This window comes from Tasmannia lanceolata, unplaced genomic scaffold, assembly GCF_043159265.1.
Source record: "Tasmannia lanceolata isolate RefF3 unplaced genomic scaffold, GAP_Taslan_0.1 ptg000005l, whole genome shotgun sequence".
Lineage (NCBI taxonomy): Eukaryota > Viridiplantae > Streptophyta > Magnoliopsida > Canellales > Winteraceae > Tasmannia > Tasmannia lanceolata.
The window spans coordinates 13,223,440-13,250,993 of NW_027518682.1; the positions used below are offsets into that span (position 1 = coordinate 13,223,440).

At 38.4% G+C, this 27,554-nt stretch overlaps 1 protein-coding gene across 5 annotated transcripts; it reads left to right on the plus strand.

The window, feature by feature from the left end:
- The first annotated feature begins 4,579 nt into the window (after positions 1-4,579).
- On the plus strand, positions 4,580-26,951 carry LOC143877562 (uncharacterized). Of its 5 annotated transcripts, XM_077379693.1 has the most exons (12): positions 4,590-4,685; positions 4,801-4,863; positions 5,841-5,871; positions 9,712-9,769; positions 10,372-10,563; positions 10,906-10,982; positions 15,870-15,952; positions 21,315-21,366; positions 25,305-25,373; positions 25,868-25,954; positions 26,082-26,146; positions 26,498-26,951. In XM_077379693.1, the coding sequence occupies exons 1-12, from the start codon at positions 4,654-4,656 to the stop codon at positions 26,622-26,624; spliced, it is 936 nt and encodes a 311-aa protein (XP_077235808.1). In that variant the 5' UTR covers positions 4,590-4,653; the 3' UTR covers positions 26,625-26,951. The 5 variants fall into 5 exon arrangements, with proteins under 5 accessions (XP_077235807.1, XP_077235808.1, XP_077235810.1 ...); XM_077379692.1 differs by lacking the exon at positions 9,712-9,769 and having other exon boundaries at positions 4,580-4,685; positions 5,777-5,871; XM_077379691.1 differs by lacking the exon at positions 4,590-4,685 and having other exon boundaries at positions 4,698-4,863; positions 5,777-5,871.
- The last annotated feature ends 603 nt before the right edge of the window (positions 26,952-27,554 follow it).

Here is a 27,554-nt window from a genome sequence, read left to right on the forward strand (position 1 = left end):
CAGCAGCCTTTTAAAAAGTAGGCAGCTGTTGGATCAAATATCAAGGGGGTACCGTTTTGACAGTACTTGAAGGTCGGCCACCATATAAAAACTCCTTTGACGAAATCATGAACGGACTAGAGAGCCACTTAGTTCATTATCATCATATTAGGAGGTCGGCGAATGGAGACGCAGAGTCAAGAGGTCAGCAAATGGAGTTGGAATAGCGGAGTTAGAGATCTTCAACTATCTCCCAGACTATCTTGGCCGCTCATATTAATAAATTTTCACCCTTTCAAAGAAAAAGGACTCTCAGTTTTATTCTACCAAGCCAATCAGAACTCTTTTAACTTAGTTAGGTAAAAATAGCCCGAATCAAACTATTAGTAGTCCTAGTACTCCTTTTTTTTTTTACAGTGCCCAATTTTCGTCCAAGTGGTAGTTTGAAACACCAGTGAAACCAATGTAGGCGTTTAAAACATGAAAGCAAACACATCACAGGGATAAAAAAGTCTAGCTATTAGTTCAGGTTGCATGGTTAGAAACGGTCTTTGGAGGGTTTCACACTTTCACGTCTTTCCTTAACGTGTTTCATCATGGAGTTTAGACCAGGGACAATATTGCGTTGGAAAGTGATGCTTTAAAAGGGGGCATTTCTACCTTTTTTTATTTGTTCTGTTGGAGATAGTTGTCCATTTTCTATTTAAGACAAATTGATATGATGACATAATTTTAAGAAATTTAATTTGAAAATATGTATATCTTTTTTCTGGCCGACCTGATTTTTTTACGAGTCGATCAGATCCCTTTGTGATTTAACCCGATCACTTGGATTTTTTACCAAGTTCACCCGATCTTTTGCAAATGTGTAGTTTTTTTATTTTTTTACCAAGTTTACCTGATTTTTTTTACCAAGGTCATGCTTCATTTGTTTTCCTTTTAAGTACCCCAATTCATTTCCGAAGTAGAACACCATTTTTATTTGATCAGACAAATTACATGGAAGAAAAGATTTCGTTACCTATGCTTGCCTATTCATTTCCAAACATTGGAGGTGGTATATCGGCCCCTCTTCATTCCCAGGGCCACCTCTTTTACCTCCTCTAAGCATTTTTTTACCTGCTTATATGCTAACCAGTAATCCTAATCTAAAGTCATGAAATTACCAAAATAACCACATCCCATATTTGATCCCTTGCATATTCTATAGCCTTTAAAATGCGTTTGATTCCCCATGACGGATTTTGTGGCATTTTCATGAATCAGATATTCCTTCCTTTGTTCTGATTGTTGTGAGCCCATTGAGTCCAAGGAGTGTCTCTTCCATTGATAAGGTGCCAGAAGTGTTTTATTAGGGAGATTCTATTTAGATCAGCTAGTCTTCTAATTCCTAGACCTCCTTCCGTCATTGGCTGGCGTACATCTTCCCATGAAACTGGATGGTGCTTCCTCTTTACGTCACACCCTGACTATATAGAATCCTTAAAAAAAAAAAAATTCAATCTTTGACAGTACTCCTATTGGTAAGCTTAATGCTGTAAGGACAATTTTTACAGTTCCACTCGACCTGCCCTTGATAAGTAGTGGTTATTCCATATAGCTATTTAATCGCATTGAGTAGGACTTTAATTGTCATCGTGAAGCATAGGCCGACCTTAGGTTGGGCGGAATTAGTGCATAACCCCTTCTAATTCTGTAACCACAGAGCTTATCATATCTCAGGTGATGTATGTCAAAACTAGAGAGTCATAATGAGTTCCTAAATTTAGGTGACGAGTTAAATTGTTTACAACTCCAACTAGAATAGGGATTTTGGTGACTTTAGGAAGGCTTGACTACCTTCCAACAAGCTTTGTTACAAGTAATTCCTCTAAAATTTGCAATATAAGATCTTAGATTGCTTTCAGATCCTTATCATAATTGTATTTTGCAAGTAGAAACTTCATAAATTGCAAGGGAACATCACATAAGGCATTTCGTAGAACGGCTGTTGCATGAGAGTGCAGCCACATAGGCTCACTTTTCAATAGATTTTATCCTTATTCATGGGGTGGCCGTGCTCTCATGCAACAGCTGGTACGAGAAATGCCCTGTGAGATGGTCCCTAGCAAATCCCAAATTTGAATGTAAACTTTTATATAAGAACACATAAGACAGTGTGGGTAATCATTTGTCTCTAATGACGCATTATTCTTATAGTTCACACTTCACAACCGGTCACTATGGCGAAAGTTCTAATTTTCTTCGAGAAATGATTTCAACACAAACATGTTTTGATACAAGACGCTCATTTTTATTGTCTTTTATATTTAAAGAGACAAAAAGCACTTACCTGACAATAAATGATAAAAGACAAGAAACATGAATGTCTTATATCAAAACAAGTTTGTGCTGAAATCATTTCCCTTTTCTCCTTTGTTTTTGTTAAGTGCTAAGATAAGTCTAGGAGTGTCATTTTAATAAGGGAAATGATATCAGTAGAATCATGCTTTAATAATTGAATGGTCGTGGCTTATCTTTTCTTTTTTAAATGGCTTGTAAGAGCTTTTTGGGAACTGTAATAAACTTTTGTCAACCCTTTAAACACTAAGGGGCCGTTTGGATACGCAGATCTTAGAAACTAGGTTTTTAGTTTGAAACCAGTGTAAAAGAAGGTTCATGATCAGGCTGCTGTGTGCTGTCCTGGCAACATTTTTAGGCAAGAAAATCAAGTTTTAAAAATCTCTCCTGCAACCTGAGATTTCTAAAACCAGGAAAATGGGGGGATCTTCTACTCTCTTGCTGATGGAAAGAAGAGAAGTAAAAAATGACGGCTGGTCCTCTTCTTCTCTTGTATCTAACCCTCTTTTCTAACCCACTTTTACACTGTTTTCAAACTAAAAACCTGGTTTCTAAAATCCGCGTATCCAAACGGCCCTTAAAAGACAAAATGCATCAGCACAAATAACAAAATATGGTTGTGCTGATATCATTTCCCTTATAATAATAGGGAGGGAATATAGCACGGGGAATGCACAACCCCCTCCCTCGTGCACTCTCTCACACACAAACACAATGGCGTGCAAAATCCCTTTTACAGTAGTGATCCCTTGGCCTAAAAATTAGTGGCATAGCTAGTTTAGTGGCGATGGCCCCCGTTGACCAATGCAGTAAATCAGTCCCCCCCCCCCCCCCCCAAGTGTCAATTTCTGCCTCCGCCCCTGTTGATGATGAAAGTTAATTCTAGGAACTTTTGAGATTTTAAGAGCTAGGAGGAAAAATATATAGTTTTGGGCCCATTAGAGGTAGTGCTACCAAGACGCTGAAGGATGTCTACTCCAATTCTCTGTGCGCCATGTGTGTACAATATAAATTCACTGATTGGACGGTTTTGATCAATTGATACAAAGATATCAGTGACAATAGCTGATGTGTGATGAAACTCTTCAAAAGCCATTAAAAAAGGTCGATGATATTTTCAGCCCCGCTGCAGTACGCATTCGCCCCCCCTTTTAGTGTGATTTAAGTCATTTGACGTCGAGAAGCGTTAAAGTTGCCCACTGTTCACCCTATAAGGGGGACGATGATATATTTGTTTTATGCGCATGTGACGTAGCCCACTACTACATGGTGGGTCCCAACTTTAGCTAGATTAATAACGTCGAGTGTTTAGCGAACGGTGTGGATTGGCCAACGTAGAAAGGGAGGGGAAGGGCCAAAGGGCATTACTAAATTTTAAATACTGACAGTTACTCTCAATTAAATCTTGCCTCCACAGCGACAACAAAGTCTCCTCCTCTCCACCTTTTCTTGGGGAAGTAACGTGATACTTGCCCTCAGCTACCAATGTGGTGGCACCTCTCTCCATCTCACTAAAAGAGGAAATTCTCACTTCTACCCTCGAGATTTGAAAATTTGAAAATAATACCCTTTCTATCAGTGGCTGTTTGGATGTAGGAAAAAGGTTTGTGGAAATACTTTTTACCTGGGAAATGGATTTTATAGCATTTCGTAACCTCACTCCGCACAATTTTGGGTGATCTAAACTATTCCTTTGTTAGTCCTCAATGCAGATAGGCGCCGCCCTAACATATTTTCTATAAGATTATCCTAACTCTCAGTTTTAATATGGATGGCACAATATAGAAAAGGCAAATGATAAATGCCCCCCTTTTCATCACTTGGGACACCCAACTGCATTGTACGTGGCAATCAAGTCCATTCACTCCCTCTAATGTGAAGTACATCAGAGGAGTGAACGGTAGCTGGATGTCCCAAGTAATGAAAATCCTAAATTGACAGCTAATAATTATACTGTGGTGATGATTTATGAGGTATGACCTATGTAGGTTGGGCCCAACAAATGAATGGCGTGGATCACCTAATAATATAAGCAACACTGTTTTTTAACTGTATTTTAGGAGTGGTAAATCGACCCCATATTGGCCATATGAGGGTCGATGTATCCTTTGCCTGGGAAGGAACTGATAAGGGCACGACCATAATTTGATAATGAGAAGGTCCTTTATGTTTTACTATGTTTTTCAACCAGCTGTAAAATTCACTCTCTCTGAAAGGGCAGTGAAAGATACTGAGGGTAAAAGGGTAGCTGAGAGATTTCTCATGTTTTTAAAATCTCTCCCTCCTCTGTTCTCCCGGCTACCCATTCAGTATTCAATTAGAGGAGAACGGTGGATGAAAGTCAAAATCCAAAACAACAAATCCTGGTACGGGCTTCTCCTTATATTTCTCTCGGCCTAAAGAACTTCTCTGCTTCATTTTTTTACTTCTTTTTAATGGACAGAGGCAAGATATTGGATCTTCTTTTTCTCCTGTTTTTAGGTCAGATTATCTCACTCTTCCTTGCAGTCACGAGCTTCACCTCCTCTCTCCTCTCAAATCTCGGTAACATCCAAATCCCTTTCTTTTTCTTAGGGGTTTATGTTGCATTTTTATAGAATTTGGCAATTTAAAGATCTCTATAGTCGATCTGTGAGTCTGGAGGTGTTGAAATTCTTTCGAATTTAGAATTTTTGTATCATTTTTCCTTCTTCATCCATCGATTTCTTTGAATTTGGTGATTTTAGGGTTTTCAGTTTTTGATCTATCTTTTTACAGGCTATAGATACACTGAATTCGTCACAAGCTTGTGTTTTTTGTTCATTTTCCCATTCTCTATCCCTCTCTCTCTCTCTCTCTCTCTCTCTCTCTCAGTTTGGTGATTTGAGGGTTTCTTTGATTGAATTCTGTTTATATGAGACAAGGTGTTGAAATCCTTTCAAATTTAGACTTTATGTTTTCTTTTCGTTGAATTAGGGTTTCTTTGATCAAGATCGTGTTTGTCTTTTAGAGATAATTAAATATGATATGTAGATATAAAATCAACTAGGTTAGTTGGAAAAAAGCATTGATCAGACTCTCTAATTGATGACTTGATTAAATTAGGGGAAATGATATATTCGCCGATCTTTAAGAGGTAATTAAATACATTATATAGATATAAAATCAACTAGGTTGGTTGGAAAAAACTTTGTTCAGATTCTCTAATTGATGACTTGATTAAATTAGGGGAAATGATATATTCACCTTTTTTTTACTTGGGACAGCCCCCTCTAGTGTAAGAGAGTAGTCATAAATGCACTAGAGGCTGCTGTCCCAAGTAAAAAGAAGGGGAGATTATATCACTCCCCTTAAATTAGTATATCCCCCTTTAATTGATGACCTGGTGTACTATAGGTGTTGAAATCCTTTCAAATTTAGACATTATGTTTTCTTTTAGTGGAATTAGTGTTTCTTTGATCGAATTCTCTGTTTATAGGTGTCGACACGCCACTGACTCAATCTTTGTTCACATACTTGTCTTTGGCTTTGGTTTTCGGCAGCATCCTTTTGTATCGACGCCAGAAGCTACGGGTATTTTTTTGGTGTTTCTCAACCATTGTTGTACTTTGAGCAATCTTGGTCCTTTAATTACCATTTTTATGATAATAAAGCTTTTTGGCCAATTGTTAAAAATAAAATGAAGTTTGTCAGTATTACTATTGTAAGTTATTTGAAAAAAGAGAAATTAAATATTTGATGATTCCATTGTGGCCGAGGTTCAAAAACTTCTGGATAGGTTTCTGTCTCCGTCCTCATATTAAATGGATCACTTTCTAGTTAAAGAATCTCTTCCTTGTTGCTTTGGAAAAATTACTTGTTAGCATTCATAGGATTCAATCAGATACATGATGGAATTGTTATTAATTTTATTCTAAGTGCGAATGGAAAACATGAATAAATAATTTATGAGAATTTTAAATGGATATTCTTAAGTAACTGAACCCAAATATGTAATGTTTAATCTCTATATGATGAATCTGGAAAAGAGAGATCTAAAATTCTAAATACTGTTTGTATGAAAATGAAAACACAAATTAGAAGAGTAATATTAAGTAAGGAAGATGAAGTATTCATCAGCTTAGTGAGGCATGAGTTTGAACTCGCCATCAGTAAGGCAAATACCACCTCTCTCTCTCTCTCTCTCTCTCTCTCTCTCTCTCTCTCTCTCTCTCATTCTCTCTCTCTCTCTCACACACACACACACACACGCGCGCGCGATCTCTGTTTTACGTATGGGTTTTTTGACGATTGCCTCTAGGATCCAACAAGTTTGGCCCACCAAGAGAATGGGGCAATGATCCACACACACACACACACACACACACACACACACACACACGATCTCTGTTTTACGTATGGGTTTTTTGACGATTGCCTCTAGGATCCAACAAGTTTGCCCCACCAAGAGAATGGGGCAATGATCATAGATAGGATTAGGCAACGCTATGTGGCAAGTATTAGGGAATCAATCCAACCAAGATTCGCCCAACAGGAAACGATCTATCCTGCTACTGCTATTATTTCTTGACCAAGTGTATTTTGTCCCTAACTCCCTATTAGCAGAAGATCCACCAACTCGTTCCTGTTGATAAAGTTCGAGAATGCAGACATGCTTGAGGATATCTTGTAGCATCCCATAAGGTCATCGATGAATCTGGTAACGTTGTCACCTCCAATGCACCAAGGGTGTTGCCACCTTCCTCTGCCCACAAAGTATTCTGGTCCATGGTCACGAAAGGAATATATACTCTTGAAAAAACCCACTGAGAACCATCCGATATCATCTTTAGCTGCGCCTATACCAAGAAGGATCCTTTGACCTCATCCTCTAGGGCTAGCTGAGAGCCATCTCAGGCTAGAAAAATACCACCAGTAGTCGCGATAAAATTCAGACTGGTAAAATAGAAGTTTCACCCCAACTCTCTGACCAACGTCATCTTGCAATCAGTATGTTTGGTTTTTTGGAGACAGAAAATGTTAGGTTTGGTAATTCTTAGCATTTTCTTGGCATGGGCTGCCTTTTCTGGGGATCCCAAGCCCCCAATATTCCAACAAAGGATCTTCATAGGCAAACAACTATCTGTGATCCACCCTCTGTCCGCTTGCTTCCTCTAGTTCGAGCAGCAGTTCTTTTGTGAACGGATCCATTCTCGTAGTGTATGCTTGACTCAAGTCTGATCATCTCCCAGTCTTCTAGATCTCTCATTCCTCACTGGGTCAAAAGGGTTTTCCATTTTTGTGCCCTGAATTTCAACCTTGTACAAAAGAGTCCTTGCCCCATCTCTCTTTCTCTCTCTCTTGAATGGTTCCTTGCTCCATTTCTAAATCTACGAAAGAGAGTCTCAGTGCCCTGCTCGTAACCATGGTGTGGTTATCCACCAAGTTCCAAATCAACTTCTCCTTAATCCTCTTGTGCCCCGGTTAGCTTATCGACTGCCTCCCAGTGTAAAGGTTTATCTATGCCTTCAACGATCGGAATGATGTCCATCAAGTCCTATCCTTGGGTTACCTTAACTTACTTGGCGATCAAGAGGAAAGCTCTAATAGTATCCCCGCGGTCGCCTTCATACTTAACTCTGAATGGCTTTGCTCATTTACAGAGGAGCTTTGTAGATCCAAGCCATCTAAGATATTCTTAGTCAATTTTTCTACTGGTGCCTTCTGCCCTGCAACTACATAGAAACACTGAAATCACTTGGGTGGGCAAGAGGCAATCCCCCGCATCTTTCAGGTCTCCGGCTTTGAGCCGGAGTTTGCCACCTCGAAATTCTGTGATTGAGATCTTAAAGGGGAAGGGAAGCCCTGCCACCCTCATCCTCAAAAGGGGGTTTAGACTTAAGCAGAGGCTGACCACTTGATTCGGACTAGGCAGCTTACAAGGATTTCTTTATGGACTTATGCTCACCTTCAAAAAAGCCCGATTTCTGCTACATTGTGGAGACTGTCCTATCGCTATCGGCCACCTTGATAGACCCTGAGACATCTGCCTTCTGATGTTGTCAAAGAGCCCCTTCCTTCAGACTCTGATCTCCTCTAGCTGGATTCCTTCTCACCGCTTGGCTCGCTTAGCCACTTTTTTTTTTTTTTTTTAAAACGATAACAGTTTATTTAATTCATGGAAGGAAATTACACGAAGAAGGGACCAGATGTCCCTGTGTAATACAGTGAATTACAAGAGATTCGCTCCCGGAGCATTAAATACAACATTCGGAATCGATAATCCCACTCCCTCCTTCGCTAAACGATCGGCCAGAGTGTTAGCCGTACGCCTTAGCCACTTTAGGACCTGTCATCGGCCACGCCACGCTCCATTTGAAATCCAATGCATACCTGATGCAGGGTCGGCCACCTGATCCACTGACGGAACAACCATATCTTTTGGGCATGACTTAGCTTTAGACAAAGCTCCACAATTTCCATCTCCGATCAAAAGTTCCATCCTAGGGTCACGTCTTTCGGCCAGAACCGTCAACCAGTAGGTTGTGCCATAGATAATCATATCGATGCACGGGGCAGGAGAACAAAATTCCGTCACCACCGCATGGAGTCGATTGACTCCTCTTCACGACTGCTCAAAAGACATGACTTCTCCAAGGCAATCACCTATTCTTTTGAATCTTTCGATGGACCACACGTGGGCAGGGACCCACGGATTTCCCACCACCACCAAGCTAAAGAATCTGAAGAGCAAATGTTCTAATCATTTTGTCATGCTTTTCTTATAACCTAGAGATTTGTTCTTGGCTGGGTAAAAGATCTCCAGTTCTCTTTCTTGGGGATGCTTGCACCTATATGAAAAACTCGTGCGAAACCCTCTGACTGTGCACATCCACATGATGTCAGTATGATCCAGACATCCTGCGGAGTATGGACCCAACTGTAGTAATGCCATAGTTTAAAAATGCACTCAGCAGACAATCTTAGCCACTTAATCAGAGGGCTTGAGTGGATTTTTTCTCAATTTTTTTAACCATCCATCTGCAGGAAACACAGATTGCACAGTTACGACTACCTGACGAAATCAAATTTTATCCTATGGCATCTCAATTGTGGGACCCACTGATGGTTCAGCTCATGCTGCTGCCTGGCATCATGTGGGGTGCCCAATCACACTAACATCTCGCAAAGATGCTTCTCATAGTACGATTCTCCCATGTTCTCGGTCAAATTATAGATGCTTCACAAAGATGCTTATCATAGTTTAGACAGTGGTATTATTAACTTTGATTCAATTTGTGAGCTCAACTTTTTCTATTTGAACTGAAGCTGCTCAACAATACTGACATTTGTTATGAGATGTCTAAGGGGTTTCATTTGCAGAAGTGAGAAAGTTATCTGTGTAGTAAGATCTCTGTTTGTGTGGGCTTGCAGATTTCTTGGTATTGGTATGCTGTTTTGGCCTTTGTTGATGTTCAAGCGAATTACCTAGGTGAGTGATATGAAGGTTTTATCATTCTGCTTACGAGGTTGAGTCTTCTCAGTATCCTGGCTTTGTTTTGATTGTAAGGAAAGGTGAACAAATAGATTTTAGGTACACCCAATTAATCATGTTTCTCTGTCTGTTCGTGCAATATACAGCGAACATGTTCTTCTAGTCTTTCTATGATGATTTCAAGTCCCGTTTAAGACTTTGCTTACATTAGACAGTTGTCAACAATACTGGTACCTTGAAATAGCAACAAGGACTCTCTCTAAAGCTTAAATCGGGTATAACCGTATAACTCTATAGGTTAGTAACTCTATAAGTGTATATCTTTGCCAATATAGTATTGCTGTGGGCATATCATAATTTGACCAGGTTTTCTTATTTTCCTCTTTATTCTCCCATAGTCCCATGTTTGTTTACGGACTTGCTTTTTGTCTTGCTTCAAGCTTCTAGTGACTATAGTTAAGCATATTTGCATTAATTTCAAGTATGCTGCTTGCTTTATTTGTCACTTCTCCCTTCTTTGGTCTGTGTTGACAGATTTATTACTTAGGCAGTGTACTTTAAGGTTCTGAAATTGTGAATGGATGGATGCTGAAATGCAGTCATTAAGGCGTACCAATTCTCATCAATTACTAGTGTGACCCTACTGGATTGCTGGACTGTACCATGGGCCATAATTCTCACATGGATATTCATAGGGACCCGATATTCGCTATGGCAGCTTTTAGGAGCAGCCACATGTGTGGTAGGCCTTGGTTTGGTGCTCCTCTCCGATGCAGGGGTGTCTGGCGGAGGTAACTTTGTTTTCTTGAAAATGATTTTCAGTGTAATTCCGAAAGGGTGGCCTAGTAATTTCCTTTACTGTTGCCCTCTTGATTTGGGGTGTTCTTGTAATTCTTGTCTATTGAATGATTGTTTATATTTCAGTCTTTCTCTCTTTCTAGATTAGGGGCATTCTTGTAGTTCTTATTTTTTGTCAGACTAGGATTGGAGAAATGGTAGAAGATAAGTTCCTATTTGCTTCTATCTTTACAGACTTTCTCTTTGATGGTTCTAACTCAGAGGAGAGAGATCTAGATGTCAAATAATAGCTTTTTATTTTATTGGTCTGAATAACTATCAATTATGTCTTCCAGGTGGGAATAAACCTCTCTTGGGCGATTCTCTTGTTATTGCGGGGACATTTTTCTATGCAATCAGCAATGTTGGAGAGGTTAGTGAACCATATTTTACCATTTTATGCTTCCTTTTCTTTTATCATTCGAGACAAGCCACGCTGCCTCCTAGGGTACAGTTAGTGACTAATTGTCTTCATTCTCCACTTATTTCAAGTATTTTCACCTTTTAGTCAAGGATTTATGGCTTGCGTTTTTTATTCAGACTGTTGTGTGACTTATGTTATCCAATCTAAACTTCGTGCTTATTGAATTGGAAACCGTCATATAATCACTACGCTACTTAATCTATGTACTATTTTAGTCCTTTTATAAAAATAATATTAACTATCTTGTAGACTCTTAAAACTCAACTTATTAGTTGGCTAGTTGCATCTGATAGAGCTATTCTAGGAAGACAGGACCGCATTAGCACCCATCGTAACATAGAACTTGGTAAAGCCACGTGTCGAGATTGCTACTTGTAACTGGATGACAAGCAAAACAAATAATTTCCTTTTTATTTTAAATTCCAATATAAATCACAAAAAATTAAAATATATCAGAAGTGTCTCCAACCACCAGCTTAACGGCTGTGTCTTCTCTATGCTGTGCCGACTTAACAGCTGTGTCTTCTCTACACTGTGTTCACCACTTCACCATCTTCCGCAGGGAACTAGACTTTCACACCAGTGGTTTGCTACAACAAGAAAGGCTCTTGCCATCAAACAGAGGACTACCATGCAACCCATGTTGCATGGATTCTTCTAAATAGGCAAAGAATCCGTGTCGTACATGTCTCGGATTCCAATACTTCAGGCTTCTTTGAGATACTTCTAGATCTATTTTTTCCGTTTTTTTCTGCATGCCACTACCACAACTTTATAATTACCTCATGTTTTGAGTTTTACCCATCATACTAGTAAGTTTTATATATAGAAATAAAATATTATATCTACTTAACTGATTAAATTTTTTAATATATTTCTTGTTATAATCATATTATTTTTCAGTTGCAAAATTGGCTTACCGACAATAGCAGCAGCGAGTTTCATAACTGTTTCTGGCAACTCCGTCATCTAGCTTTGAAGGTGCCAGTTGAAGATTGATTGGTCAGTCCAAATGATTTTCATTTGGTTGTAAGAAAACAAAATTTGAAAATCAATTAAAATATTTTGGCGAATCAAAGATCGTTCCTTTTGAGGTTTGCTGAATCCGACACTCGATACCTGTGTCGGATTCCAACACTCATATCTGTACTGATGCAACATAGCATACGGCAAATCCCCCTAAGGGTCAGTTTGGTTGCAGGTAGTTTACCTCATAGCGTAGTGGTGAATTAAAACTAATGTAGTCAATGGGGAGGAAACAAGCCAAGTAAGTAGTATCCTCTTAGTTACCTCATTAGGTAGTCGTAAGTATTGTTCGGTTATCGACCTCGTAGAGTAGTCGTAGGGGTGTCATTACCAATACAGAGGGAGGGGAGAGAGAAAGAGAGCAAAGGTATCGATCCCAAGACTCTATTTGCAAAAAAGACCTTTTGTTGGGTTTTTCTTGCATTTTGCTGGTATGCTACATGGGCAAACTTAACAGTCCAAAGATTCTTCAATTTCTAGCTTTTTTTCTTTTCTCGATCACTTAGCTGTCATGCCCCTCTTTCACTCTCGGTTGCCTTCATGATGTGGAGCATCATTCACGAAAACCATCAAGGGAGGTGAATATGATTATGGGGCCCATCCTTAATGCTTTAGAGTTTTAATTGAGTCTTTTAAGTTAGTAGCGGTATACGTGTCTTTTGGTATTTAAACTTGAATGTAATTGAGACGTTTTAGTGTATTAGTTATGGTTTACTATTCACATGTCACTAATCACGTGGCACTATTCAGTGATTTTATTCACATCATTGTTCACCTCCCTGTTCTAGTTTTTTTGGTTGGGTGCCCTCGAACTTCTATCCTTGTTGTCTTCTATCTAAAGGCATTCTTCATCTCTTCTCTACTTCTTGCAGGAAACTTGAAATTCTTTCTGTTTTTTAAGACTCAAAGTTTCCATGGAATATTGTTTCGACTTCAAACGTGCTGAATATTCAAGTGACCAAAATTGATGTTGAACCGTCTTGATCAATTTCAATCATTGAATTTATAGATTGACTTGATCATATATCCAACAGATGGATCTAAGTGATTTTTTTCTTGGACTCAAGTGCTTGATATTATCTTTGAGCTCAATGTTAGATCCGAGTCTATTTGTATAAATACATTCAGAATCTTGACCGGTAGAATATTGTTGGATCTTCAAGTAGTTAAAATATTGAATCTTAGTTTTTCTATTAGTTCTGCATCAATTTGGTATCAAAGCTAGAAGAACTTGTTTTCTTCCCTATTGGTCAGTCACTGTTGTTGTCTTCTCACTACCATTGCCTTCATACGGTCACACCATGAAATATTAGACCGGCCAGGTGAGCATAACATCCACAACCTTTGCATGAATAATTCAATTTTTGCATGGTTTATTTTGTTTTTCTTTCTTTCCTTGGTGGTGGGGTGTGATTGCTTGGAATCTTGGGTGTCTTTGTAGTCCTTGAAAAATATCCTCCCTTCAAAACTGTTGTTTCTGTTGTTTTTTCTGGTAAATATCCAAATTAGTCTATGGTTTTCTACGATATAAAATAACCTCATCAGAACTCAGACCAGCCACCGACCATTGGCTGGAATTCACTTTGGGACCATTTTCAGTCTGGCAATCAACTTCCAATAATGTACGCTAGGACAGATTTGGAAGTTGTCATAGTCTCTCAGTCTCTCTCTCCCCCCATCTATGTATATAATATATACTAAATGTGAGTTTTTCCTTTTGTCATCTATTTTTTTTCTATGAAAATGTTTATTGAAAATTTACAGAAATTGTTTTTCAAACTATTTTTTTCCTATTTTCAAAGGAAATTGTAAGCCTAATAGACCTTAGATTTTTTTCATATAATATTATTTTCTATGGAATTTTTTTATGCCTCATACATTACATGGGTGGTACCCACCATTTTACATCTTATGTTTTAATGGGTTCTCCACCCAAACATGCATAGGGTAGGGTCCACCATTTTACACCTCAAATTTATGGGGTGGATCCCCCCATCTCCAGACATACTCATGCTTTAGGGTTGGGGCCCACCATTTTGCACCTCGTTTTTTGAGGGGTGTGGCCCCCCATTTTAATCCCATGCCTAGCATGGGTGGGGCCCACCATTCCACACCTCATGTTTTGATGGGTGGGCCCCACCATCTCCAGCCAAACCCATGCATAGGGTGGGGCCCACCATTTTACACCCATGCATACCATGGGCCAGGAATTCTAGTGTATATATATATATATATATATATATATATATATATATATAGAGAGAGAGAGAGAGAGAGAGAGAGAGAGAGAGAGAGAAGTGTAGCTACACATACGTGTAGCTAACTTAGTTACACCAACGGCTTAAAATACAGTGGGCCCCACATTGTTTGGGTGATGCAAACCATTCATTTGATGGGCCCTCACATAGATAGGGTGTGCCCAAAAAATCAGCTCCATAGGATCATCCCAACCCTACGATTTGTGGAGGCAAAATTGGACGTGTAAAAACCTTCACAAATCTATCAATTTTTGCCTTCACAGTTTGAAGGGTTGGGATGATCCTATGGAGCTGTTTTTTTGGGTACACCCTATCAATGTATCAAATGAATGGTTTGGATCACCCAAATAATGTGGGCCCACTGTATTTTAAGCCGTCGGTGTAGTTAAGTTAGCTACACGTATGTGTAGCTTCACTTAACATATATATATATATATATATATATATATATATATATATATATATATGAGAAAACGGTTCCTACACATATGTGTAGACAGTTCTCTACACACTAGCTTAAAATATAGTGGGGGCCCACATTGTTTGGGTGATCCAAGCCATCCATTTTAAAGGCCCTCACATAGATAGGGTGTGTACAAAAAATCAGATCCATAGGATCATCCCAACCCTACGATTTGTGGAGGTAAAATGGATGTCTTTAAACCTTCACAAATTAGTCCATTTTTTGCTTCCACAGTTCGAATGGTTAGGATGATCCTATGGATCTGATTTTTATGGACACCCTATCTATGTGAGGGCCTTAAAAATGAATGGTTTGGATCACCCAAATAATGTGGCCCCCACTGTATTTTAAGCTAGTGTGTAGATAACTTATCTACACATATGTGTAGGAACCGTTCTCTCTCTCTCTCTTTATATATATATATATATATATATGAGAAAACGGTTCCTACACATATGTGTAGAGAGTTCTCTACACACTAGCTTAAAATACAGTGGGGGCCCACATTATTTGGGTGATCCAAGCCATTCATTTTTAAGGCCCTCACATAGATAGGGTGTCCACAAAAAATCAGATCCATAGGATCATCCTAACCATTCGAACTGTTGAGGCAAAAAATGGACTAATTTGTAAAGGTTTAAAGACATCCATTTTACCTCCACAAATCGTAGGGTTGGGATGATCCTATGGATCTGATTTTTTGTAGACACCCTATCTATGTGAGGGCCTTTAAAATGAATGGCTTGGATCACCCAAACAATGTGGGCCCCCACTGTATTTTAAGCTAGTGTGTAGAGAACTCCCTACACATATGTGTAGGAACCGTTCTCTCTCTCTCTCTCTCTCTCTATATATATATATATATATATATATATATATATGATTGGGCGCTTAAGCTCACCAACACTTTAAATTATTAGTTTTTGTTTTACAAGCATCTTATCAGGAGAGTTGGGCATCCGGTAGCCACAGCTAACAACCTGGACACCTAGCCTAACCTGAAGTGTGTTGCCTTTAAGGGAAACACTGGCATGTCTTCAAATCATATCTTCATCTGTTATGTTATCATGTATATGTTTCTAAATGCAGGAATATTGTGTTAAGAAGAAAGACCGAGTTGAAGTTGTTGCAATGCTTGGTATTTTCGGAGTGATAGTTAGTGTATGCCAGATGTATCCTTTCTATGCATACCGGAACTATAAATGGAATATATTTTCTTGTGTGTATTTGTTATTAAGATCGCTTATTTGCAATTTTCTCGTGCTGCTACAGCTTAATGAACCTGTTAATGGGAAGCCTTTAATAGAGAATTTGCAAGAATTCTGTCTATTATGAAGGTTTCCACAAACGATTTATGTAAAAGCTATAGGATGCTGATTTCTCATGTTTCACTGTGCTTAGATTCAAACTATTACTTAAATATTTTGAAAAACATGAAACTGTTAGTAGATTGAGGAAAAAAGCATTTGATTATTCATTCTCACACATTTGCCTCCATTATGTTATACAGTAATTTAGTTTGTCGTGTATAAATGAGGGTTTGGGATATCTCACCCCTCAAATACGAGGGTTTGGGATATGTCACCCCATTTGTATGGGTTGATTCCCTCAGATTAAGCAGCTTCTAGTTATGTTTGAGAAAACATACTGATGTAGGACCGTGAAGGGAAATTTGACGAAAGGGGATACAATTAGAAGAATATCAATAGGGGAAGAAGAGAAGAAAATAACCTGAAGAAGAGACGAATTTAGGGAGAAGTAGAAGAAGAAAAGAAGAATAGACGAATTTAGAGAGAGAAGAGAAGAAATCAGAAGAGGGAAGAAGAAAAACAGAATTAGAGGGAGAAGAATCTTTATTCAATATCAATCCAAGTTACAAAACAAATTGTAAATAGGCCTATATATAGGCAAATAAACAACCTAAAAGATAGAAACCTACTAAAATAAGAATTCATAAAAATAACATGGAAAATAAAATCATAGAAACTAATAACATGGAAATAAAAATACTAGAAACTAAATAATGCGAAAATAAATCCTAATATCTGCATCATTCTCCCCCGGTTGAAAAAGAACTAGTCCTCGAGTTCTAGTCCACCTGGGTCAAAGATGTAAACAATCCGCTGAAGTAATAGAACATGTAATCCGGCGGAAGCAATCATCATGTCCAACACTCGAGACAATCGAGAGAAGCATCTGTAAGGTTGGCGAAAGAAGAGGAAAGAAATGGGCCATGTAGACTCATGCGAACAAAATCTGCGCTGGAGAAGTAAACTAGCTGGGAAGATCGTAACGTACTCCTCCTGGATCGGTGGGATCGGCATAACAGCAATGGGCAGTACCAATCCATAACTAGCCTCAACAAGGTCATCATCTACGGGTATCATATCGGGCGCAATGGAATCAACAACAAAATCATCTGCTAGAATTGTATCCAGTATAGTGATGTCAGACGGGCAATCCTCCTGATCAATCTGCATAACAAGTACCTCTGTGTCAGCGCAAATCTCGACAATCTGCTCAACTGGCTCAAAGATAGTGCAATCCTCCGTAATATATTCTCGATCATCTGTCTCAAGTAATGGCTCGTCAAGCAAGGCACTCGCCTCTGACTCATGGTGGTGCTCGGTCGACTCTGTCAATGGATCAACCTCATGCGGCTCTGCCAAAATATTTGTCTCGACTGTAGAAGTGGCAAAATCTCTCTCCAGATGCTCGGCAATCGGTGCGGTAGAAATCTCAGAAGCATCATGTCCAACGATGTCGATATCAGCAATCAACTGAGTCCTTAACTCTGGATCGTCCATCTCAGAGCCTGAATCTGAAGCTGATGGAATCAAAGGCTCAACGTCGATGATCTCATCAATATTAGCATCATGCTCCGTAAGAATAGCAGCAACTTTAGGTGGGATGGATGAAGTAGTGAAGCGGCTCTGCAAATATGACTCGCGCATGCAACGCTAGAAATATCGGTTTTCAACTGCAATTTCAACGTCTCGTGCACGACGTGCTGCGGCTTGTCGTTCACGGCGAGCTGCTTCTTCTCGTCGAGCGGCTTTTTTCATGCATCAATCTTTGGTCATACGCTGCTCGCTCACGTTTCAATCTCTGTTGATTTTGATAGTGGTATGTAAACTCATAACGAACATCCTCCCATCGACGAAATGGAGGTTTACAAAACTCACTACGCTCGTTAACGAAGAAATTCCATCTCTACCTGGCTTTGTGGCACACTGTATCCGTAACTTTGCGAATTGTGATTTGATGATCATAACCACAGTACCTATGGTATGCATTAAGTGCCTGGATCCAATCTAGACACGTATTCTCAACATCTCCATAGGGATAGGTGCAATCATCATAACCATAGAAATATGGAACCTGTGGTGCAGAAGAATATCGAGGATCATGTCTATCAAAGTATGGAGCAGCTAGAGGAGCCATAGGGATCGGAGTAAAAAAACTGAAATCAACCGTTTGATTTGTGTGTTATGTCGAAAGGAACACAACGTCTATCACGAATCTGAAATCGGATGAGTGAAAGCTGATGATCGGAAGAAGGAGTGCGATCAACGGTTGAGATGGCTCCTGAAACTATGCTGAAGACTATTGTCCGCTGCTGAAAATAGGCGAGATACGCTGTAAAAGTTGTCACGAACAACTTTTGTGTTGAAATCGAGGGCCATTTTCCAGCGGAAATGGCTCGAATGAAGAGAGGGAAAAGTAGAGAGAGAAAGAATGGAAGAGGGGAGAGAAAAAGAAAATTCTATCTCTTTTTTTTTCTGATTTTTTTTGAGTGGGTGTCGAAAGGTAAAAAGAGTGGGGATAAATTAAACCTAAATAATATAAAAAAAGGGAGCCTAAGGGTAAAAGATTAGGGGGTTCATTAGTCTTTCCTAATGGCAGGAGGGTGTCCAAGGGAATAAAGGGGTGGATATAAAGTGAACTTATGGTATTTTTTTTCCCACTCAATGACACCTACAACACTTTGGTGGCATGAAAATAGGCAACATGCACTTAGCTTCCACAGGAAGGAATTGACTTCCTCTCTTTTATATGACACCGTACTATGCAAGTTACGTACTTTGATATGACAAGTTATTGTGGGCTACAGATAAGGCAAGTCATTGTGGGCAACAAGGTGTCAAACAAAAGTAAGTGTGGGTGCCACCTGTCACTTGCCTCCTTTTTTTTTTCTCTTTTTTTTTTGTTAACAACTTTATAGAAAGAAAGAGGGTCACGTGACTTACTTGAGATAACCCAGCCGTACTACTCAGTTGCCTTTTTTTGTATTTTTTTTTTCTTGTTACCTACAACTGTAGGTTTACCATACAGCTTAGTAGGTAACTTTCCTAGTTACCAAATCACTAGTAACTATGGTAAACGTGAAGTGCAAGTAGCCCAACTTGCCTCTCTCAGTTGCCTAACCGCAGAAAACTCCAGGACGGTTGAAGGTTGCCTTCTTCCTCACGAACATTGGCCGGAATAAAAGAATATGTGGCCGGTTATTTCAGGACGCTCGGCACTTCTAGCGGCTGCAACTCCTGTGTGAAGATAATACATGCATTGAATTGGTTTGAGGTTGAAGATGGAGTCAACCGGGTTTCCAAGACCGAGTTAACACGGGAATAATGGAAAAATCTGATTTGAGAGGACGGATTTCGGCTGAATTTTCTTGGGGTTTAGAGGATGAAACAAGGTGAAATAAAGGGCCAAGGGACTCTTTGCTGTTGGAATATAAAAGCGGGTTAGTGGACTAAGCAAGGTGGCTGGTTTTGGATGAAAGATGGATGCAAGTTACTGATTTTAGGGCAGACTGGCAGAGGACAGAAGCTTTTGTGTGAGAAAGATGGCTGCTAATCGTTGGTAAGGGAACTGTTTTGGGTGCAGGGAGATATGGGAATAGAGGCTGTTTTGGGTGTTGTTGCTTACAAGGGGTTTTGATGATATATTAGGATCGGTTGATGGGGTAAAATCAAAGGGAAGTTGGAAATTGGATTTGGGTTTTTGGGTTTTGGGGTGTTGATGGGTTGGGAATGGTGGGTTTGGGCTTAAAACAGGGACTGGTTTTGGGTTGATAATCGGTTGATTAACAGGGCAGCAAGATGGGTACTTGGGTGGCTCAAAATTTCGAAGTTTCTTGGCAGATCTGTAAGGTATAGGATCGGTTACAGGAGAAGGGTCACATAATTTTTTTTTTCCAGGTTTGGTTCACGGATTTCTAGCGCGAAATTTCCAACGATTAGCGGCTTGATCTTTCGGAGTTGAAAACCAGAGATTGTCGAAATTGTCTTTAACCGCGAAGAACGCTTGGATCTTTGGCTCTGATTTCGCTGAAATTCTTGGATCTTTCGCTTTGATACCAAATTGATGTAGGACCGTGAAGGGAAATTTGATGAAAGGGGAGAGAAATAGACGAAAGGGGATAGAATTAGAAGAATAGGGGAAGAAGAGACGAAAATAACCTGAAGAAGAGACGAATTTAGGGAGAAGTAGAAGAAGAAAAGAAGAATAGACGAATTTAGAGAGAGAAGAGAAGAAATCAGAAGAGGGAAGAAGAAAACCAGAATTAGAGGGAGAAGAATCTTTATTCAATATCAATCCAAGTTACAAAATAAATTGTAAATAAGCTTATATATAGGCAAATAAACAACCTAAAAGATAGAAACCTACTAAAATAAGAATTCATAAAAATAACATGGAAAATAAAATCCTAGAAACTAATAACATGAAAATAAAAATACTAGAAACTAAATAATGTGGAAATAAATCCTAATCTCTGCATCACATACTAGGTAAAATGTGTTATGTTTGAGAAGTCCATTGCTAATCTGTCATATGCCTGTTGCTGTATTTCTTATAGTAATTTTTTGGAGGGCTGTCCCCCTGAGTAACTGAGAAGAAAATGAGCTGCAGTGAAATGCATTACCATATGCTTGGCTTAAAATATTGGTTTTATTTCCTGTTTGTAGGGTTCTCGATCTGTTTAAAATTATTCTGTAGGAATAATGTCTGCTCTCATCAGTGCCTTCTATTTTTGCTGAAAATATATGCATGTCATAGGAGTGTTCCAACTTGTACTCTCTCAGGCCTTCATTAATGGCAATCGTGAAATTTTGAGATGCATTACTTTAACAATTCACAAGTTGATCAATTTATATTTAATAAAAACATGAGGGCATCAGCAAAGAAGTCCCTAAAATGCTAAACAAAGTGAAGGCCATTTTGGTTGCCTGGTTGTATCATCAATTGGAAGTGACATAGGTTATTAGTTATTACCATATATTTTCTTCGAATACTAAATAATTCCATTTTATCCTTGAGTTTCTCTGCATTTATTATAACATGAAATGAAGCAATGTTTGGATGTAGAAGGATGCTCTCAGTGGCTTTTTGATGCCTTTTTATGGCCCAAATTTTCTTTTCTTTATTGTATCCATCTCATTTCATAGCCCATTGTTTTAATTTAAGTCTATTTGTCCTTTCAGAAAGCGTAACAAAATTGATATTCTTCATTCCTTAATGCGCTCCTAGATTTATATTTGAGAAGAAGGATCTTGAAGCAGTCAAGTGGTCTGCAGAAATTGTAAGTAATCTGTTGCTGTGGTATAAATTTGCATTGATGCTTTGTACACTTTGGCACCTAACCTATTGCTTGTTCTTTCTTCCGTGGGGAATTTAAATTTTCAAGTTTCATACAACTTAATTTGCCAATTTTCTCTGGAAGCTTGACTTTGTTAATGCAAGTTGTATTTTTTTTTATTGTAAAAAATGAACCTTATGTCAATACAAGTTTAATCTTAAAACAGAAAGTACGATTGTATTTCCCTTCCCAAGTGATTTATATGCATAGGATAATGTATGTTTCCAACCTTTCAAAAAAAAAAAAAAATGTTTCCATAGTTGACACGATCAATATCTTACCTGCTCAAAGTTTGCTACTGGTATTGGTTTGTTAATCGTCTTTCAATTTATTATCTCTTCGGTCTTGAGTCTTGACATATCAAAGTTTGGCACTGGCATCTGTCTTGTGTGCATTCCTTTTGCCCTAACAATCACACTTGCATCTATTCAAGTGTTATGTAGGAGAGCACTTCACTTTATTATCAGAATTGTGCTTGTGATTTTTTATTGAACAGATCAAAGTACATGCAATTTTACTTGGTATTTGAGCCGCATGATTAGAAGGAATGAGACAATTGCAGGGCAAGTACTATGTTAAAGTATAAAAGATAAATAACGCCTTTCTCCAACAGCTTAAGCTTTTGGAGAGGTTGTTAAGTTAACATACTAAAAGACTGTTCAATGGAACTGAGGTTTTGGATTAGGATTTGGTGTAGCCAGAGCCTGGTTATTGTATTTTTATATTCTTAATACGTTAGACCAAGGAATTAAACTTTGGTTTTGGTTCCAGATTTCAGTCCTCACAGAAGTGGAAGTACTCTGGAAGTTTATGGAAACCCATAGAAATCTTATAGACATCATATAAGTTTATGGAAGTCTAGAAATGATGAACATTTAAAATGTAACTTCAAGAAATGCTAGAATAAGCATGAATACCATCACATAACCAAGAGTCCAAGACAACCATCTATAATAGTTTAACAAGATCAAACATCTAGTAACAAGCATTGCCGCTCATATATTGAATAGTAAATTTCATTGTAAATTTAGATACTGATGATCGTGCCATTTCTTTTATTTTTCAAATTACTCATCTTATTAATGTAATGGGCATTAATATTTTCTTGATCTTTGGCATCTTTTGATTAGGTGGGTTCATGCAAGGAATCCACTTCAGACTTCAATCCCTTACCAAAATCAACACGTCGGTTGAAATCGACACATGTCGGTGGAAGTTTAGAACTATGATTTAGACGCATGAATTGACATCAAGTATGTATATATATAATATAATATAAATTAAAATAATTGGCTTTCACAAGGCACACTAAAGAGTGGTTTTAAAACCCTGTTAGACTATCAATCAGGAAACTCGATCATTTAGCTATTGTACCTATTAGTTGGAGCCTTGAATTAGCAACTTCACAATTGCAATTATAACTTGGTGAAGAGAGGGTAGAAGGGCTTACTTGTAATCTAAATTGGCTAGAGAGGGGATCTACCATCTTATTAGATAAGACTAAAGGTTTTCTTACTAGAATTGTAGAGATAATTATATATAGTCTTGGAATATATAGAGACAATTATATATAGTCATAAAGGATGTATTGGTGGACAAGTCTTGGAATTGTGGATCTTTTAAGATTGAAGCTAGGAGAAAGGCTGAGCGGTGTAGGAAGCTTGCTGATCAAGCGTGTGACTGTTCTCCTTTTATGAAATCCGCCTCTTATTCCGTGCTTTCTCTTATTTGAAATTCACTAAGGCACACTGAAGAGTGTGGTTTTAAAACCCTGTTTGACTATCAATAAGGAAACTCGATCATTTAGCTATTGTACCTATCAGTTGGAGCCTTGAATTAGCAACTTCTCAATTGCAATTATAACTTGGTCAAGAGAGGGGAGAAGGGTTTACTTGTAATCTAAATTGGCTAGAGAGGGGATCTACCGTCTCTTTTTTCCTTTTTTTGAATGGTCACCATTTCATTGATAAGAAGACTGAGATGGTCAAGGTACACTAAGAAAAAAGACACCCAATGGGCTAAAAAACAAACAATAGAAAGGATTCAGGGAGGAAGAGAGTCAAACAAAGGAAGAGACTCTTTCTGCACTCCTTCCCTAGCAAGACGATCAGCCACCTCATTGGCCGTTTGACTAACATGCATGAATACTCGACCAATCTAACATCTCACAAAGAGCCTATCGAATCTCCACGGATGGCTTTGATTCCTTTTTAGCCACTTGATAACATTGAGAGAAGCCTCTATACTGCCGCCTTTTCAATTTTGTTCTCCACCATAAGTTTAAGTCCCTGATAAGCCGCACGAACCTCCGCTTCAGTGGCATCTGCGTCCCCAATGGGACCCGAAAATGCCCGTACTACATCCCCTCGAGCATTTCTTACCACACCTCCTATTCCTGCCGGGCCCGGATTCCCCAAACTCTATCCGTTAAAGTTTAACTTAAGGAAGCCGGGAGGAGGTTCCCATTTCTGAACTTCTTTTTGTTTACTCTCCATGCTCCAACATACTTCCCTTCATCCTTCCCAAAGATCATAAGCCGATACGAATCTAAAGGAAGAGATTTCACCCAATAGATCATGAGGGCTATCACTTTGATAAATAAGAAAGCGGGGCCCTTGAGTGCCCTTTGAACACCCTTGCATTTCTTTCCTTCCAAAGAACCCAGATAGATGCCAAGAAGGAGACATTCCACAAGATTCTTCCTCTCTTTTTCCATGGTGATGCCGACCAAGCTTGTAGGAGGTCCATGAGGTTTTCATTAAAAACCCAATGAATGCCGAATCAATAAAGAAGCTTACTCCACACCTCCCTAGCCATTTTGCAGTGGATGAGGAGGTGGCTAGCTGTTTCTCCCGCTTCGATGAGACTAAAGGTTTACTTACTAGAATTGTAGAGAGAATTATATGTAGTCTTGGAATATATAGAAACAATTATATGTAGTCATAAAGGAAGTATTGTTAGACAAGTCTTGGAATTGTGGATCTTTTAAGATTGAAGCTAGAAGAAAAGCTGAGCGTGTGGAGGAAGCTTGCTGATCAAGCGTGTGACTGTTCTCCTTTTGTGAAATCCGCCTCTTATTCCGTGCTTTCTCTTATTTGAAATTCAATAGAGGTATTTTATTGCTTCACTAGTGTATTGAACTTTGATCTCTTCTTTCTTTAGGTTGAAGGCTATATCACAATTACTTTTATATTTTTGTAGTAAAATATACTATTGCCACCCTTTTATTTTGGAAGAAGAAGATACCAGACCTTTTCCTAAGAGCACATTAACTTATGAATTTCAGTCCAAACACAAATGATTTTTTTCTTATAAATTATAATCCAAAGATAAATCATCAAATTGGGCTTTGCAGTAGTATTTTATCAGAATTTAAATATATCCTTGGTTATAATCTAATCATGGTCACTGTTTAACTGTAAAGCCCCTTAATGATGAACATGAGTAATGATGGTTGATATTAGACTTTCTCAACCCTCCTTGCTCTTTATTGTTTGTTTCTCTCCATTAAATGCTAATTGTGTTAGATTCCATAGAAGTGGGTAGAGCAGGGAACTGTAGTTTTGTTCTTCAATCAATTCTTACTCATGTACCAACAAAAATATAAAATATTAATTGAGTTCATATTAGTGCAAAACACCGATCTCTTTCAACAACCCTTTTACACACTTACTGCTCTCCTTTTAACAGTGTAAAATTAACATATTTTTACTTTTTTTTAATGATGTTAACATATGTCTACATTCTAGTGAATCCAAAAGCCTTGGTTAAGTTCATTTGGAAATTAAATTAGATGTCTTTCTGTTAACCTTTTTAAAAGAAATCATATTACATATAATTCATAAGTTTGCTAAATGGTGCTTCCTGCTTTGAATTTTCAGATCTCTCTCTTTGTTGGCTTTGCAATGTCGACATTTCTGTTCTATACTATTGCTCCTTTTGTTCTGAAGGTCAGTTTCCTTGTTGTATGCACTAGTTAGCTTGGTTTTCCCTTTGGATGTGAGAAGATTTGTGTTTTACATCTGATGCTTGACCTCTGCCATAATTTACATAAACTTAAAAACCCAGGAATATGGAAGCATTATGCAAAAGCAAAACCTTCACATTAAGCAACATGGTCATCGTAACCAATGGTGAAAAACTTGCTGGTCATCTTGAAACTAGCTGGGTAAACTTATTTGGCCATTCTATGCAGAGTCCAACTCCGATTTTGTAGAAAAATCCATGAGGTTTTCATTGACTCAGCCAAGTCAAAATTTCGATTTTGAGAACCGACTGCGAGTCCAAAACTGTTTAATTTTAGTCCGATAATCAGTTTTGGACTCGTAGTCGGTTCTCAAAATCCAAAAAAAACTGGACCTTAGCATTTTTCATAACAGACTATGAAAATTCAATGTTTGACAGTATTTCTGACATGAAACCTTTTTGATTATTTGGTGTGCAGATGGGTGGAGCCACTATATTTAATCTTTCCCTTCTCACGTCTGATATGTGGGTAGTTCTCATTCGCATCTTCTTTTATGGACAGCAGGTTTGTATTTTTCAATCTGATACTAAAATCTCCATCTATTTTAAAAAAACATAAAATAAAATCTCCGTCCAGTTCAGTACGAATCTTGCACCAATTCTTTTTTAACCATGTCCATGGCCCAGTGCAGGTTGACTGGTTATACTATTTTTCGTTTGTCGTTGTGGCTCTTGGATTGATCATTTATTCGCTAACGTATGTTCAACTGCTACCTTCAATTCTAGTTCTCTTTTGCTCTCTCAACCATGTATGTACACCATGCACACACTTTACATAGAGAGAGATACATACAACCCTGCATATGCTAACATCATGGTTTTAAATTTTGGCCGAAATACTGAAATTTCGGATTTTGGTTGAGACCGAAACCGAAATCCACAAAACCCGAAATTTCGGAAAAATGATTTTTTTTTGCAATTTTACTTTTAACCCAAATTTCAGATAAAAAATGAAATTCATTTTTTTTTCCGAAACCGAAACTGAAAGTTAAACCCATGGCTAACTTCAACTTAAACTTTTTGTCAATTTCTGTAATAACGAGAACAGAAGTTCTAATCCTGCAACGGCTGTTGGGGATGAGGAAGTAAATGGCTGTTACGAACAACTCAATGAGGAAAATGCTGAATCCAGAAATGAGGTACAGACTACCGAAAGAGGAACCAGTGAGAGTTAGAAACTCTGGCACTCAGAAAACTCGGACTAGATTCGACAAAAGCTGCAAACTTCATGAATTATTTCAATTTGAAGACTCATATTGAGACTTTGATTAACATATTACAAGACATTTCCTTCACACAAAGGGTTGATCTCAAACTCACCTTTGGTTACGAAGCGTGTAATGTTGTATATTAGAACTGCTCCAACTCAAGAGTATTAGAATGTCATGCCTATAATGCTTGGAGATTACTTCTAAGGTTTTGCGTGATTTCATGTCCAATTCATTGGACGGTTATGTAAATTGTTCGAAATGAGCTCTACAGTAAAGGTTTATATTTGACCATTTTCCTATTATTATTTTCCTACCTTGAAATTCTGGGATCGCGGAGTAGCTGCATTAGTTATTGGAAAATGTCCTTTCTATTACACCTTTGGAGCCTGAGTAACTTATTGTGAGTTTGAATATCTCGTTCAAGTCTGTTTGCTTGCCCTCCATTGATGTGTCTCCATATAAAACTATGACCAATATACCAAGTTTCTTGACCTGGTGCTAGGAGTATGCTTACAAGTTACAATACAAGATCAAATCCTCACACCTTTGGAGGCAACAACGGCTGTAATTGAAAGCACAGGTAATGTCTCTAGCTGGTAGTGAACAGCTATTCTTCACAACCTCAAATAGAACTATGATTTATGGACACGGACACGTCACATGTTGACACGGACATGAAGTGTCAAGACATGGTAAACTCCTAAAATTTAGAAACGGGGATACAACTAAAATAGAGTACATATAATCATGATTTGTAGACACGGATTCACGTGCCAAGTTTCGACACGAATATGAGGTTTCTGACATGATGATTCCCAAAATTCTAGAAATTGTGTCACACTCCTACACATACATGCATGAGTCACTGACACCTATAGTAGTACATTTAAAAGT

What these genes read in the sequence shown, in the direction of transcription:
- LOC143877562 (XM_077379692.1), top strand. Translation starts at nt 4,582, where the DNA reads ATGTTTTTAAAATCTCTCCCTCCTCTGTTCTCCCGGCTACCCATTCAG. An exon ending in TGCAGGGGTGTCTGGCGGAG is followed by an intron (nt 10,564 to 10,905) that starts GTAACTTTGTTT and finishes TATGTCTTCCAG; the next exon opens with GTGGGAATAAACCTCTCTTG. An exon ending in ATAGTTAGTGTATGCCAGAT is followed by an intron (nt 15,953 to 21,314) that starts GTATCCTTTCTA and finishes ATGCGCTCCTAG; the next exon opens with ATTTATATTTGAGAAGAAGG.